General features: G+C 37.8%; 1 protein-coding gene across 2 annotated transcripts in view; it reads right to left on the bottom strand.

Moving 5' to 3' along the window:
• Positions 1 to 7258: 7258 nt before the first annotated feature.
• The window catches only part of PHEX (phosphate regulating endopeptidase X-linked), a 196651-nt gene continuing 186838 nt past the window's right edge, over positions 7259 to 17071 (bottom strand). Inside the window, exons 19-22 of one of the 2 annotated variants that reach the window (XM_065915712.1) lie at positions 15245 to 15310; positions 14101 to 14205; positions 10032 to 10108; positions 7259 to 7418 (exon numbers count right to left, since the gene is read on the bottom strand). In XM_065915712.1, the coding sequence (XP_065771784.1) occupies positions 7316 to 7418; positions 10032 to 10108; positions 14101 to 14205; positions 15245 to 15310 (351 nt within the window). In that variant the 3' untranslated portion in view covers positions 7259 to 7315. The remainder of the gene's footprint in view (positions 7419 to 10031; positions 10109 to 14100; positions 14206 to 15244; positions 15311 to 17071) is intronic. The other variant, XM_065915713.1, reaches the window with a different exon arrangement.

Below are 17071 nucleotides of genomic sequence, written 5' to 3'. Positions count from 1 at the left end.
GATGGTACATGCTCACTATATGGTAGGTAGCATTATCTGTGAAGAGCAGCTTCTGGAGAGCTTTCTGAGGGACTAAAGATGGAACGGTCATCAGGTACAAATACTTGTAAATTCACGTCTCCTTCACTTTTTTTCTAACAGGTGACTATGAAACACAGACTGAAATCTTCAGTAATTCACAGGTCAAAGCAGGTTTGGAACACCATTGCAATTGCCTGGTAGAGCATTAGAGAATGAGCTCTGAAATCAGACAAAAACAAATTTATCCTTTGTTCCTCCAGTTACTAAGGTGGTCTTGGCAAGTCACACAAGTATTCCTCAGCTTAACTGGAAACAGTAACCTGTATTTGCAAGACTGTTGTGAGGATTGGCTATAAATCCAAGGTACTCCTAATGGAGTACCTAGGACATGACAGGTATCAAAAAATGTTAGCTGTTTTCATCATGGTAATTTTTTAGGCAAAAAAAAAATCATTTACAAATGCCTGGTCAATCTTTGAAAAAATTTGTCCTGGATTATTTTATTCATTCATCAAATGTCACTGGGGTGGGAGGGTAGCATGGCTATTACCAGGGAACGGATTCCATTGACTTCTAAATCAGTTTGGAAATTGACAGAGTTCACTTCTAAATGATAAACTGTACTGTTCTTTTTGCTTAAGACATATGCAGACATTTCAGCCTAACTGCCAGCATAAATGCTACCTAATATTTTTGGTAACTTTTACATTGCGGATTTTAACTTAATCATTTAGTGCTTCTTTCTGTCTCTGTGAAGTTACATCTCAAGCCAGAACTAATTTGAATGGTACTTTTGTGGCTTGTACGTGGACACTCATCTTTGTTTCTTGGACTCTGAGCCTAAAAAAAATTTTTATCTTTTAAATGGAGAAAGCATAAAACATGAATATGAAGAAGGGCATTTTTCAGCTCTCATTGAGAGAGTAATAGGCAGGAAGGCTAGAGGCCCCCAAATGGAGGAAATAGTCTGCAAGTGTGAGATGATTTTTATCTCTCTCTTAAGTGGCAGGAGGAAACAAACTGTTAAGTGTCAGATTTTTTTCCCTTCTCTATACAAAATTAAAAGGAGGTTTCTTTAAAAATTCTGTGTTGCCATGAGGACCCCTGGTTCCACCTGAATTTAACTTTTTTAGACCTTGAGCTAACCAATGTGTTTATCTTATGGAAATGTTATTCTTAAGCTATGCTAATGAACTATGTATTTACCTCAGACTCTGTCTTTCTTCAAGTTGGTTTGCCTAAGATTCAGAACCCACTTGACAAACCAGTATGTTTTACTCAATAAACAAGTATGTTTTACTCATGGAAATGTTCTCTTAAGCTATGTTAATGAGACTAGGTCTTTGCTTGGAAACCCACCTTTCTTTAAGATCCGTGTTAATAGTTTTATGGCCCAGGATGACTCACCTTGTGCCAATGTTATCTCAAAATGCATGTTGTGGGTGAGGGGCCTGGTGTCACTCTCTGAGTTTTGAGACATTTCCTTTCTTTAATTAGCAGCCTGCTAGTAGGTATATAGCTTCCTGCTAGACTAGCAGGGGGGCACTCTTTCTGCCCCCTTCTAGTGTCTATGTCAGAAGCTTTCTCTTTCTCTTTTATACTTTAATAAAATTGTGTTATACAAAAGCTCTCAGCAATCAAGCCTCATCACTGGCCCCGGATTGAATTCCTCTCTTCTGGAGGCCAAGAATCCTGGCGTCTTTCATGACTCAGCATCAACCTTTCATAATGAAGGCAGAAGTAAAAATAATTTTCATAAAATTCTCTAAAAATCCTAGAAGACAGAGCACATATTATTTCATATTTTATTTACTGTCTCAATGGGATATATTTTAAAAGCTTAGACCATACTGTAAATCCATAGCATAGCCACAGAATCTTATACTCAGTTATCTTCCTAATTGAGACAATTAACAAAACAAAATACACATTCAAATGAAACATGTAGCTAAACCATTTATAAATAACTAAAATTATAGATCGGGTTTTCATTCACTGATCACAAATTATGGTAATGCTTTTGTGGCGCTCATTTTCGGGCTCACTTTAGAGTGTTTATTAAAGCACAGTATTGTCAGATCACAGGGACTATCTCATTCTCATTTTCTTATCTCCAATTCTAAAGGGGATTAAATTATCCAATTAAACTGTTAATTAAAAAGACTCCTACAGAATAAAATGCAGGCTACCAATGGCATTTAAGATTTTTCATTGTGCTATGCTCAAAAGCAATTTCCTGAATTCAGAAGAGCCCCATGTTACTAGACAGTATTTCATTTTAGAAGGTATGGCTGATATCACTACATAATAGACAAACCCATTTCCTCTTCTCTCTGGGGCCACAGCTAGACTATATATATCCCAGCCTCCCCTGCAGTTAGGTTTGGCCATATGACTGAGCGCTAGTCAACGGAATATGGGCAGAAGTAACATAGATAACTTACTGGATTAGATCAAACCTTCCATTAGGTATCTTCAATAGCCTCTTCCCCTCCACCAGCTTTGTGTGGATGAGCATACATTCAATAGGATTGAAAATGGCAGAATCATATGGAAGGAACGTTGGTCTCGATATCAACAACTGTAGGAGAGAAGCTCATTGATGGTTAATAACCATTTTGTATGTCATGAAAACAAGACATTAACTCAAACTGGGTTAAACCATTGAGAGGATCTCTTTCAACATGTAGTGTGATCTTAATTAACAAAGAAAGCAATTGGACTTGAGAGACATGTAAATACCTTAAGCATAATTGGAAACATCAGCCTCCAAATTTTGATCAGGTCCACTAAGGTATACATCTAAAAATTGAAGTAGACTGAATATCTCATAAAATCTATCAAATTGACCCTAGCAAGAGAGATTCTAGACTTCTTGCCTCCTTTCCCCAAAGCCTGTCCTTTCTGTCCAGGCCCCAGAGATCACTCATAAACTCAATCATTTCTATATATCCTGCCTTTTGCCACTACCCTACAGGCAAAAATTCTTTTTTCAAGGATCAGCTCAGAACCTAGAGTAGACTCTCTCAGAGGGGCACAAACGGGTCATACTAAGACACTTATTATCTACCAGCTCTACAGTCTGTCTGATGTTTATCTCTTGTACATGGACACTGTGGTACACCTACTATAAACCAGTAGTTTTCACATCTCTGAATATATCAGAAAGATGTATTAGACCACTGCCGGTCTAATACCAAAATGTCCCCTGATGGAAGTTAGTATTTCTATGGTATGCTTCTGGATCTGTCTGGACTGAGGCAAGGCAAGCAGGCTTTCATTGTCCCGCACCACTCACTCATTGTCCAAAGGTCACCGGGGATGAAAACGGCAGACACTTCCAGCTCTCTGGAAGTACATGGGGCACAGAGGCTCCAGTAGCATGAGGGCAGCCATCTAGAGATCTACAGCCAATGTGGGGAAAAAAAGCACACAGAAGGTGAGATTAGGGTCCCCAGTAAAAGGGCTGGGATCTGGGTAGAGAGAACTCTGATAGCATCCACTTGAGGAGAATTGAATAAATCTTTCTCTGTGCACCAAACCACAGCCCAGTGACCTTGAATTTCATCACACTTGCCATGATACAGCATGAATGTAGCAATTTACATGTCTATTTACCATGTTAGAGCAGACTGTTCACTGAAGATGAAACTGCACATGATCTGCCTAAATACAGCTAGTTCAGTGACTTAAATCAAATGGTAGTCAGTTACTATGTACTGAATGAGTGACCATAATCTGACTTGATGGTTAAAGAAAGGTGACAGCAAAATAGAGATTCTTTGGTTTGACAGTAACTGTAATGTTCCTTGTCACTTTTGCAAGGCCAGCCATACCATGGTTGATAATTTCCTCAGAAGCCTCTATTTTCCTCATTAGGAATATAACTGCATAAGCAATAAACCATATCTGCTTATATCCTGGAAGAAAATATAATGACCAACTCTCAAATCTCTCATTGTCTACAGAGAAAGTTATTACATTCAAATCTCACTTTCCTAAACCAAGAAACCTAGTCCACTACAGTGGTTTGTGTACTTTTTAGGCAAATATTGTCTAAAACAGAACTGAGTATGTTAATGGATGTAATCAATTTTAATATTATTTTTAAAAAGAAAAGAAACAGAATATCTTCAACTTTTTATTATCCTTAAAATGATCATTCACATTGTTTCACAAGTAAGGGAAGAAAATACAAAGACCATTTAGATACGAAATGCATAATCCAAGAACACCTTTCTTCAAACCAGTGGGGCACTACCACTGGCAATGAGAATGTTGTTGCTTGAAATAATCATATATTCTTCCATAATTTAATATGCAACTGAGACATACTGTTAAAAATATCAAGGACGAAGTCTATCAAATGCTAAGTAATTATAGAAATACTGCTGGAACAAATGTATTCAGAAACGGGGTGACCTAAGGGATGAAGGTTAATGCAAAGGCAAGCAGCCCAAAGAACAAAGGCTCTAACTCTCCTGACTCTGGGGTACTTGAGAAGCATTCTCAAACCTCTCCGCTGATCTGGTGCAAGCATAACCTATGTGGCAAGCTACAGTTCCTAGTTGCTTCTTAGTGATGCTCTAGGGCTAAATAAGATAAAATTTATGTGCTATGCTTTAAGCTCCATTGAGGAAAGGCACTGAATAAACTTAAGGATAATTTATGAATCCTGAGCTTGCAGTAGTCGCTTCCAACTCCATCTCATAAAAGGAAAAAATGGAAATAGGAGGCCAGTGCTGTGTGGTTGGTAAAAAGCTCAACAAACTTTGGGTAATGATGATAAGCCAAACAAGACCATTTTATACAGATAAGAACCTTGACTAAACCAGGAGAATTTCACAAAAACCTAACGCCTTCCATTTCCCAGGCGATAGTTCACTGGCAGAATACCTGGTATATGAATCAGAGAAGTGTGCTATGGCAGTCATAGTCTGAGATCCAATATCTAATTTCCTTTTAATTTAGCATAATTATTTTTGTTAAATTTTATGGCTCTTCTCCAATGGATGTGCTTAGCAAGAACTGTCAAAATCCTGGATTCTCTGCAGAGTCATATTCCTAGGCCAGATTCTCCTTTCCCCTCCCCCGACTTCCAGTCGCATTTTACCTTCTTCCTTACACCACTTAATTGGTGTCTGACTCTTTTCTATTAGCCTGTATTGAAGAGAAGGGACAATAAGAATGTACTCTGAAAATCTGAACAGGAACATGAATTTGGAAATTCAATCTAGAATATTGTCCCAGTGAGTCGTGGTGATTTGGGCTACTCTGAGTCTATTTTAACAATGGCCATCCTATCGACAGCTTTCAGTATAATTGAGTTACATCAAGTAAAGTTGGTCAAGACAAGTAGCCATATCACTTAGAAACTGTGCAGGCCCCAACTGTTCACCAACCAGTTTTCCTAAACCATTAAGTGATTGAACAAGTCCCATTTCCAAAGTCATAATTCTACACTTTTATCAAACACTTTCTCTGACCGGCAGGAATGTGTTTATTTGGAGTTTAAAAGGAGAAATCTAGAAGGAATATGCTGTTTATATAAGCCTTAAAAACTTAAGCTGATTTTAAATGTCCAGATATAGGAATGAAACAAGGAGAATCTGCTAAGTCTAAACCAAATCAGAATGATTCCTCTAGAGAAAAGACATGGAGGTTTCCAGCACCCTTAACTGCTTTTTTGAAAATGCAAACTAAGATGATATCAAGTCATGGTTAAAGAGGAAAAGGTAGCTGCCCTTCAGGAGTTTATTGATTCAGAGAGGAGGAAGTCAAGGGGAAAATCACTCTCCACTGACTAATGCACTGAAACTGTTTTCTTCATGATGGTGCCCCTGCATTTTTCTCCCCTATGTTCCCATGGTTACAAAAGGACATGGTGTGCACACACACACACACACACATTTTTTAGTGACAAATCCCAGGGATGTAAAATGGCTTCCTATGGTTAGCCTGAATTTGTCATTATGCTTTTGAGATTTTCCTATTGACCAGCTTAACCTAGAACCACATGTACAAGGAATAATGGGAAGGGGGGATGGCTATTTTAAAAAGCAAAAATGCCAGGTAAGCACTTTAAGGCTGTTACAATTTTATCCTGCACACACATTCTCTAATAAGACATGGAATAGTTCCCTTGAAAGGACAGAGTTCTGAGGATTGAAAACATAGTAATGCTCTTTCTTATAAACTCTTTAGAAGATGTCCTGAAGAGTAAACATTATGTCTCTTTGGACTATGCAGGGAATTTTAAATTCAATCAATATTCTAACATGTCTTTAAGCAAGAAATTTTTCAAAGAGGATTTTTAAAAGAGGTAACTGAGCCTCAACGTGGGGTTTGTCTCTTTGCACTCAAGGGAAAGAAAGCCATACGCTCTTAATGGGGAATTAGAAAATCATTTTTTTATGCCTATTCATTTCAGAAACAGGAGAATGCACATATATGAGGATAACAAGACAACCAGAAATGAGACTGAAGAGAAGCATCTAGCAGATGACATAATTGCCAAGGTTTGAGCAGAATAGATGAAATTTTGGAGATTTTGTTTCCTACTGTGCCTGTGGTTGCATGACTAGGAGTTTTGACTTCTTCTGGGACTTACAGATACAGCCTTGTCTTACTATTTGATAAACTCAAGCCTTCACCAAGCAGTCTTTTTTTGCCAGCTTTGTTCATTCTGACTTGAACAGGGCAGTGGGCTACATCAGATACCAGCTATGAGGTGTGTTTTCATCCCAAGAGACTCCAAAACTGAAGGCCAGAACTTCATCAAATACTGTCAAATGAGGATTCAACGTATTTCTGACTTAAGCACCTTAGAGTTAATCAATGCTATGAAAGGATGGTGTAGGAAATCTAACAGCACAGGAAGATCTCCCAGGAAGCCTCACACATGTCCACACCACTGAGGGTTGCTAGTGTGATAGGCTGACTTTTTTTTTCTGGCTATATTCTACCTAGGGCCCCTGCAAAGCTGTAGATTAAAATGGTACATACTACTTAGCTGCAACTTATACACTAAAATGGACAATAGCAACAATTCAGCAAACAACATTTTAACAAAAGCAGCCTGGGGACTTAATTGGCTTTCTAAAGAAACATATGTGATTCGATTTTTTGTATTCCATTTTTTTAAGTCTTACAACTTTGAATAATGTTTAGATCTAAGCAATACCCAAATACCAAAGATGTGTCAAAATAAACATCTTCAGGGGAACATAGGCCTAAAGCAGTAGGTGATGAGCACCGCGAAGCTCTCTCAGGAGGGCAGGAACCAACAGTCCTACTACCAGAGTCGGCAGGACTCTGCACCTCTGTTCATTGTGGAATTGGATGGACAATTAAAAGCCTTCTGGAATTCTTCAAAGTTGCTAACTGCACCATTGACCCTGAAAAAGATATGTCATAGTCCATGTCATTTAATTCTTACAAATCAACAGGTTCTGAGCAAAACTCTAGCAAACTATGGCTTGATAAAATAGTCCATTCATTTAGTCTATTTACAAGGAGATAACTGAAGTCCAAAATGGTTAAGTAGATTTCCAAGAAAATTAACAGAGCTGAGACTAGAACCGGACAAATGCTATTAATCTTCCAAATATCTTTAAATTCCTATAAACTGTAGGGTTTACAATTCCTATAAATTGTATATATGCTGGTACATTGCTATAAATTTACAAATTCCTACAAACTATACAATTTACCAACACTTAGCTTTTCTATTTTTTAATTTAACTTTTTATGGAACATATAACTGACGTAGCATATACACATTTAAAATATAAAGTTCATTGAGTTCACATGTATACACCCATGTTATTACCACCCAGATCAAGACATGGGATATTTTCAGCATCTAGAAGGCTCCCATGTATGCCCTAACAGTAGTACCTCCAAGCATAACTACTAGTCTGACCTCAGTGGCCATAGATCAATTCTACCGGTTTTTTAACTTCACATCAGTGGATGATACTGTATGCACTCTTTTGTCTCTGATTTCTTTCACTCAGTATTATGTCTGTGAGTCATTCATGTTGTTGCTATCTCTAAATTATCTTTAAAGAACTCATTCAATCCACAGAAACACTTTCTATAAATTCCTATTACGCTTGCAGGCTCATATTTACCTAGAATTTGGTTCATGCAACAGTAAACTAATGAACGGTGTCTAGTTGCTACTGATGAGTAACGCTTTACTGGAGTTAGCTCCAAACTCTGGTGTTCTTGCAAGTTCCCTGCCTGACCGCAGTAAAGACTACAGATTCCTACTCAGCACTTTGATTGTACCTGCCTTTTGAAAGTGGTATTTCCATTGTGTGACTTCTGCTACACTCAAAATCTACAGTTAGTGCAGACATCACTAACAAGCTAGCAAAAAACCACCCCCGTCATCTATTTCTTACTCAACTGTATGTTCAAAAGGCTGACTAGAGACAGCATTCTTGGTCAATGACTCTTTCTTCCCTAATGATTTTGTTTCCTGTGGGCATTTGAATGAATATATTGGCTTGTAGTCTGAAAGCCCCATAACCTCTTGTGTGTCAGCTGGGATGAAAGAGTCGGGATACGACTAAGCAATTGAGTGCACATGCACACACACACACACACACACACACAGGGGGGGATGCAGTTTTCACACACAGAATGATTCACCCTGGGCAAGTGTTAAGGATCAAATTTAGCTGACAGGTAAGAGTACTCTGAAAACTATCAGTTAAAATCCAACATTATAGGCAACAAGTTAGTGAGAGAAACTTAGTTTCTAAGAACTTATCTGTTGAGTCATTAATCTACAGTGTGATTTCATCTGCATCATTTGTCAGTGGAAGCACAGTTTAGTCTATTAGAGACTGTCAGCATTCTTGACAGTTTAGTTCAGTGGGGGAGAATTTCTAACATAGTGATTAGATTTTTATGCTATGGGGTAATTTAGAGTCAATTTCTTAAGAATTTCTAAGGCAAGGTTTTGGGAATAACATTTCAACATATTGAACTTTTAGATGACTTTCCTACAATATGCTAATGGATTCATGTAAACATTATATATAAAGATATCAAGAAATAATATGTTCTAAGCAAAGAACAAATAAATACAAATTACTGTGTTTCTTGGATTTACTATTATAACTCTGTCCCTGAGTACAGAAAATTTCCCTCAAACTATGCTAGAAACTTAATATGGGGTAGGTAATAGTAATCTTAATTTTATTTTTACTTAATATTTTATACATTCTGACAATTAAGATGGTAATTCATTTCCCTTCATATATAAGCAACTGTTTCAAAATAAGACTCAAACTAAAAGCTAAAGCATAAAGCTTTTGCCTCTAGATATGAATTACAATAGCTAAATGCCACCATACATCCTCCTTTGTGTTCAGAGCTATTCTGTAAGCGGGCACTCATTCATGTCTGTTGGCTGGCTCCATGAAAGAACAAGAGGCATTAAATAGGATATTCTACAACACAAATTAAACCAGAGCTCTAGGTGTTTTAAGGCACAGTACATAAGAGCTCATTTGTATCTAAAAAAAGACTTTTTTGGTCAATATTTTTAAAAAGTAGGTGGTTGGGTAAATCAAACATGCCAGTTTATGGAGCACCCATGGTGCACTCACGGCACCCATGGATTGCTGCCTTTCAAAAACTGGAAGATAGTAAGTGGGAATTAATACTAAAGCTACAATTTGGATTCTAAATTACCTTTGGAGTCTTGTACAATCTCATAGATCTCTTGATACTAGAGGTGTGTACAAAAGCCTGCTATAAAAATTTAGGTGAGAGAATACTGGCTAAACCAGCTTCCTACTAATTAAAGAAAAGATGCTTAGTTTCTGCATGGCCAGATTTTTTTTTTTTTTTGGTCTGTGAAATGAAGCTATCACTGTTCACAATGCAGGCTTTTTTTCAGATCACCTATTTGTAGACCCCTGGGATGGCTGGGGAGGAGAGGAAGTGGAGATGCACAGTTAAAAACTCATGTCACCCATATGCCTATTTACCTAAACTGAGGGGGGCTGTGAGCACCAACTTGGATTTGTTCTCGAGCAGCTTCTGGTCTGTAGGAATTGCACCTCACCTAGAAGAAAAAACATCCCAATGATTATTATGCTTCCATTTCAATCATACATTGTCTACTGCCTTAACTGCTTCAAATGACACAAAGAGTAATTTAAGACTCAATAGATGACAAGCTATTTTAGTAGATCAGATAAACCTTCATCAGTAGTAACATCTATTATTCCAATCCTCAGAGTAGAAGGTTTTATCACTGTGAATACTTTCACTATTTGAGTAAATTAAGACAGGTTTCCAGACAAATGCTTTAAATGAAGAGAATAGCATATGTGTCCAGGAATCAACCAACATATTCATTCAATTAACATAATGTTTGGAATAGCCATTATCAAATTTAACCATATTTCATTTGAATCAGTAAAATGAATCATTCATCCATTATTGAGTATGGTCATAAGCAGGAAGGATTCTGCACGCTGGATGCCTTGTTTGCTTCATCTTAGTTAAGCCTTGGATAGGAGGACATTGTTCCATCCCCTTTGAAGTTAGGCATGGCTATATGGTCACTTGCTCTCACCAATGAAATGTCAGCAGAAGTAACATATGTCACTTCCTTGGGGAAGCTTTAAAAATCTGGCAGAACTTTTAAGAGTATTAAAAACAACTTAGGATGCTATATTAAGGGGCAGTGCACATTTCCTCCCTACTCCTTCCCTACTCCTGTAGTGACCATGGAAGCACCTACAAGATAAAGATTCCAAAACCCAGGTCCTGAGTAGTAACTATGAGCAGAGGCCCACTGCTGACCCATGTTACACATGGAATATGAACAAGAGGAAAACTTTTCCTTGCACTGTTTATTCATGTACCATAACCTACTTAATCCTGATTTGAAGTGTATCTTGAAATATGATATAGCTTGAAGTATGAATAGAACTAGGACACATGAATATGATGGGGGGAATTCCAAGAGGAGGAGAAAATGGAAACAAAGACATATTTGAGAGAAAAAAAAACAAGACATTCAGCTTGGCTGGACTGTGTGGTGCATAGTGGGCAGCAATGGGAGACCAGGGAAGAGCGAGGATGGGGCCAGATTTTTGATCTGGGCAAGTCCTGAGCAAGGGGCTAACATATTTAGGTTAACGTATTACTAATCTTATTTAACAATACTTAAACATTGTTAATGAGCATGAAGGTGATTAAAAATATATTTTCAAAAAATTTATCTGGCAGAGGCATAGGAGTAGGAGGAAATGAGAGACTAGTTCGAAGATTATTTATGGGCCCCAGGAAGGATCTCCATGAATGTCTATTGAATGAGGAGCAATGAGAAGAAAGAAGAAGGATAAGAATAAGGAAAAATTGACAGAAACTACAGGGATAGAGGCAGCAGCAAAGGTGATATGATGCTACTGCTTTTGGAGTAGATAAACCATCCATCACAGTGGTTCTGAATTTGACTCTAAAGATGTTTCTGTAATGGGAGTCCTTAACTTCCTCAGAAGCTAGCTAAGGTGAAGTTGTTTCTCACAATCAATTCCACGTCACTTTTTCTAATGTTATTTCCTCTTGCATTATTATATAGTACTGTCTTTGCTTCATATATCATTTAAGAGATTTCTAAAAACACATTTTTGTTCTTATCATTATCCTAGTACCTTCTCAGGAGACAAAATAATTTTCCTTCTTATGAGCAGACTTATTTCAGTGTACAAAAGGTTGAAAATCTCATTCTGTCAGTAGGGAAAAGGTCCAAGAGAAATTTCTCATTAGCAATATAAAATCACTTGCCATTTTTCTTCTTAATCTCTTTAAAGTAAGTCATATATAGTTTGGAATTTTATTTGGAGACATTTCAAAACTGACTGTAATGTTAATATCAGTTAGTTTACTTCATCTACTCAGATGGACCTTAAGTAAGTAAGTAAAAACCTAAATAAGAACTGACAGACCTTGTACTTTGTCCTCTAGAGCATGGGACAGCAAACATTTTATGTAAAGGGACAGATAATAAATATTTTAGGCTTTGCAGACTGTAAGTCTCTATTCTAAGTACTCAACTCTGGCACTGTAGCACAAAAACAGCTATAAACAAAATGTAAAGACCGTGGCTGTTTTCCAATACAAAATATACAGCAGGCAACATATGGTTCATGGGTCCTAGTTTGACAATCCCTGCTCCAGAAAGTTCTATCTATATTTGTATGCTTATTTTGGATATCTGACCCAGTACTGAACAAAAAGAAAGTCTCCTTAATTGAACTGTGTTAATCTCATCCTTTTCAAGCAATATGTCTAAAAATGTCAAGTGTCTTCAATATACCCAGCTTCTTTGTTGGATGCTATCGAGATAAATAAGAGGTGTATTCACCTCTTCACGAGCTATGAAGATAAAAATCTTCAACATTTTGATAACAAGGTAACTGCATAGTAAAGAAGATAAGTGCAAAGGAGTTGGAGATTTTTTTTTTAATGAGAACTGGAATCCATAGGGGAGTCTGTGGAAGAGGTAAAACTTGACATAGATCCTAAATGGGAAAGATGGAATTGAATAATCTGAGGGAGAAGTACAAAGAGGGTCACTTTGCAGAAGGCAAATCTAAAGCAAAACCAGAGACAATGATGAGCATGACATTGTGGAGTGGAAGTGAGGACACCTGCCCAGCTAAGGGTGAGTCTGGTGGAGCTACGAGGATTTAGAGCTGGTTGGGTAGAGTCGTATAAGACTGAGGAGAAAAAAAAAAAAAAAGATGGAGAACTTTGAAAGGCATTTGGTCTCAATGTGGTAGGCACCTGGGAGTCACTGCAGTTCTTTCAGCAGGTCAGCTATGAAATAAAAATGGTATTTCAGCCAAAAGGCTGTTGGGATAATTCAAAGCAGAAGAGACAGTGGCTTAGTCTACAGATCACAAGACAGGGTAATAGGGAGAAAGAGGCTGAATCTGAAGAACAGTGAATGGGATGAAACATCAACTTTTGAGACACATGTCATATAAATGAGGATAGAGAGATCAAATAAGACCTAAGAGTCCAGGTTTTCTAACCAGGAAGACCCAAAGGCTGATGGTGAGGGTATGCTGATAGAAGTAGGAGAACTAGAAAGGAGAGTCACTTTGTTGTTGATTACACTTTTGCTGAGGTCAGGTTGATAAACGATCGTTTATTTGGTGCTGCCATGTCAACTTTAAGAGATAACAGACCCCAGGCAGACGAGAATCCTTTAACCGGAGTCAACTGAAGAAGACATGGAAATTAATGAGCTTACTGAGAAAAGACTTAGGAACAAAAGATTGTATTGATGAAAACCTCTGCCTAGTTTTGAGCATACAGATACAGATTTGCCCACTGTGAGGCCATGCATCAGGAACTTCATCTACCCACCCCAGAGCTTGTTTGAAAATGTCACATATTTGTGACATAAACTAGGGCAATAACAAAGGAGAACTGGCACTTGCATCATTGGCCAGATACTCGAACTCAGAATTGTGCCTTATTTAGGGCACATCTTCTTTCAGTTTCTGCTCAGAAAGACCATTAAACTCGCAAAAGGGAGCTATGCCTCTCACCTTTGCTGCTGTTGTTTTCAGCTCTAGTACTCTTCACGTGTTCATTTGGCAGTTGGGAACATAGACTTGAGGGGCCCCCAGGTTGACAGTGGTGGGATCAAGTCAGCAAATGAGGTGAAGGAGGAGAAATGCAGGAAACGACAGAGCCAAGAAAGACTCTAGAGAATGAGTCACTAGAAATGATTACAGATAGTATCAAATACATTAAGAAGTCAGGCTATACTAAAGAAATATCAAGTGAGTCACCACAGGGCTGGTAACTCACTTGATAAAAAATACCAATAAGCCTTGATTCAATCAGTTAATTAATTATATCACACAGAACATGAAGAACGTGAAATTTATTCAGACAATAAGCAGCAAGATACAATTTCAGCTAAAATCAAAAGTTATGTCATTAAACTTTTGTTCCAGACCTTTGACCCAGGAAGCAAGCCAAAGTCCCACATTTTATCTCTGAGGCCCCTTCCTCAGTCTTACTCACGTGAGCATAACTCAGGAAGAAAAGTTGGTTGTTGGTGAATTCAATGCCTGGTAGGAGAGACTCCTCAACTCCCTGCCTCTTGTCGTTTATCCATTTCCTGTAAGCCTGGGGAGAGAAGTAGAGAAGATGACCCTCTGCAATAATGGCTTTTCTCTTTTCTCCTCCAGTACAGATATTAACTATATCCTCCCCCATGTGCAAAATGTATCCTGTCAAGCTTTCCTTTAAGAAAACAAACACCTGGAAATGCAAGTCAATGGTGTGTTGCTTAACAGTGAGACAGGTTCATCTGCAAAAAGACCTTTCACTCAACAGATACCAAAGCAGCTGGGCCAAAGTAGGCACGTGTTAAGTAACATTCTTTCCTCCCCCCAAAAAAGCTATTCTTTCTATTCCTACCAGGAAACAAACAAATCTAACACAATGGCAAGCCCTATGGAAATAAATCTTGGGACCAATCTATTAGCAAATTTTTTTTATTTTGCCAGGTAAGCGAGAAAACTATAATCTTCAATCAGCATCATTTTATAAACTAAAATATATTTTAACTAGAATTAGAGGAAGAATATAACCTCAGAATAATAGCTTGCTCTTGACACTGAATACATATAGCTTTATGAATATCTTTCTACATCATCCTTATGTGTTTTGCTTAACCGTGGACCAGGGGATAATGAAAACATTATTATGGACTCCTACTTGGCCCACTATATGTGAAACACTAGCCTCTGACTGTAATTTAGAAGCTTAGTATTTTAAGAGAAAATTGTAAGGAGGGTTGCATAGAGTATACTCAAAGAAAACACCTACAAACCTAGCCACAAGAAGATTTCTGTAGCATGTTTTAAGACTACACTAAAAGTATCCTCTGAAAAGTATCTTTTAACTACATGATTCTTAATAACCAACATTACTGTTAGGGTGGCTTTATTCTCCAAAAAGAAAAAGGAAAGAAATGCAGCTCTACTCATATAATAGAATATAACAGTCAATGGGGAAATATAATTCAATTTACGGAAATTCACAGAATTTATAGAAAGCTAACTCCTCAAGAAAATTTCTGTAGTGTAAACTGAGGTGCACCCAAATGGCATTTTATAGCTTAATTTGTAAAATCACACACAGCAAACATTGCAGTGCATACCCTAAAAGCTTGTCGCAGCCCTCCATTATCAGCAATATTTTCTCCCAGCGTCCTCTTCCCCTTCACCTAACAAAAAGAAAAAGAAAAAATAAGAGTTTCACAGCCAACCATCATTCAGCAAGAGGCATAAATATGATAGCTAGAAAACAGTGCCATATATTAAGGAGAAAATTGCATTCAATACATCAGAGGTAGTCATAACATATTGTGAGATGGCAAACGAACCCCAGCAAGGTACTCCTGAATCTAATTTCTATTTTATTATGCTACACATTTCTTTCTCACCCATCTCTCTATTCTCACCAATTTAGCCAGCTCCAACAAAATGTTAACATATTATGAGTGACTCTGGTTTAATGGGAAAAAATAGAAATGTCAAAATACAGATTATTTTCTCTGATTAACTCACATAACTTGAATATTCTTTTTAGTGAGCTTCTGTTTCCAAAAATCTACCATCCATACAGGAATAAGGTTTTAAGACCAACCACTACCATTTTACCTTCAGCAATTTTCATGAAAAATTAAGAAGAGGATAGTTCTCATGGGGAACAAAAATCCAATAGAAGAAGTGCAGACCACAAGGTCAAGGTTTGCAATATGTATGACAACCAGCCAAGCACAGTGAAGAAATTCTTCCAAACACTTGAAGATTATTTCTTAAACCCTTAAATAGGCTAGGACAAAAAGTATTATAAACCAAGACGGCCACAAGTCAAAATCCAACCTCCAGCTTGTTTTTGTACAGGCTGCAGGGAAAGCCTGGGTTTTACATTTTTCAGTGGTTTGCAAGAAAATAGAAAGAAGGATAATGTCTCGTGGCATGTGAAAATTATACAAAGTTCAAATTTCAGTGTCTATAGCTCAACTTCTACGGGAACACAGGCAGATTCATTCAAGTACATATTGTCTGCGGTTGTTTGCTTCCTATGGTGGCAGAGCTGAGTAGTTGCAACAGAGACCTTTCAACTCACAAAACCAAAGTTATTTACTGTCTGGCCTTTGACAGAAAGAGTTTGCCAATTCCTGTATCAGAGACAAATCAATGCCCTATAATAATAAAGAGGTCTATGTTCTAATCCCTAGAACCTGTGAAAAGATGACTTTCTGCAGCAAAAGGCACATTTAAAATATGATTACATTAAGGATCTTGAGATGGAGACATTAGTCTACATTATCCAGGAGAGTCCAGTATAATTAATTACAAGGGTCTATATAAGTGGAGGAAAAGGAAGTTAAGAGAGGGAGTGTGTCAGAGTGATGCCTTGTGACGAGACCTGACCAGTCATTGGTGGCTTTGAGGAAGAAAGGGAGCAGGAGCCAAAGAATGTGGACAGCCTCTAAAAGCTAGAAAAGGCAAGCAAAAAATTCTCTCCTAAAGCAGCTAGAAAGGAAAGCAGCCCTGCGGACACCTTGACTTGAGCCCACTGAGACCTGAGTCAGAAATACAGAACTGCAAAATAATATATTTGTGCTGCTTCAAGTCGCTAAGTTTGTGGTGTTTGTTATAGCAGCAATAGGAGACTAATACACATAGTTCCAAATTTTCAAGCTACAGATCCTACCAACTCCTTATTTTTAAGATAGCCCAAACACCTGGGGTTCAGGCAATACCCATGAATAAAAACAAATCTTCAGAAAATACTCATCTCTGTAATCACCCAGGATCCTCCTAGCTTCAGTCCCCAAAAGTTGGCACTCCTGCTTTACCTAGCATCTTTCTTTTACTACAGTCCTATGAGGCAAGTGCCACTATCACCCCTTTGCTTGACAAATGAGGACTCTAGGCTGAGAGTGTCACAGGTGTCACCTGGTGCTGCAACAGAT

The sequence above is a fragment of the Muntiacus reevesi genome, chromosome X (genome assembly GCF_963930625.1).
Source record: "Muntiacus reevesi chromosome X, mMunRee1.1, whole genome shotgun sequence".
Lineage (NCBI taxonomy): Eukaryota > Metazoa > Chordata > Mammalia > Artiodactyla > Cervidae > Muntiacus > Muntiacus reevesi.
This window is presented reverse-complemented; position numbering and strand designations above follow the sequence as displayed.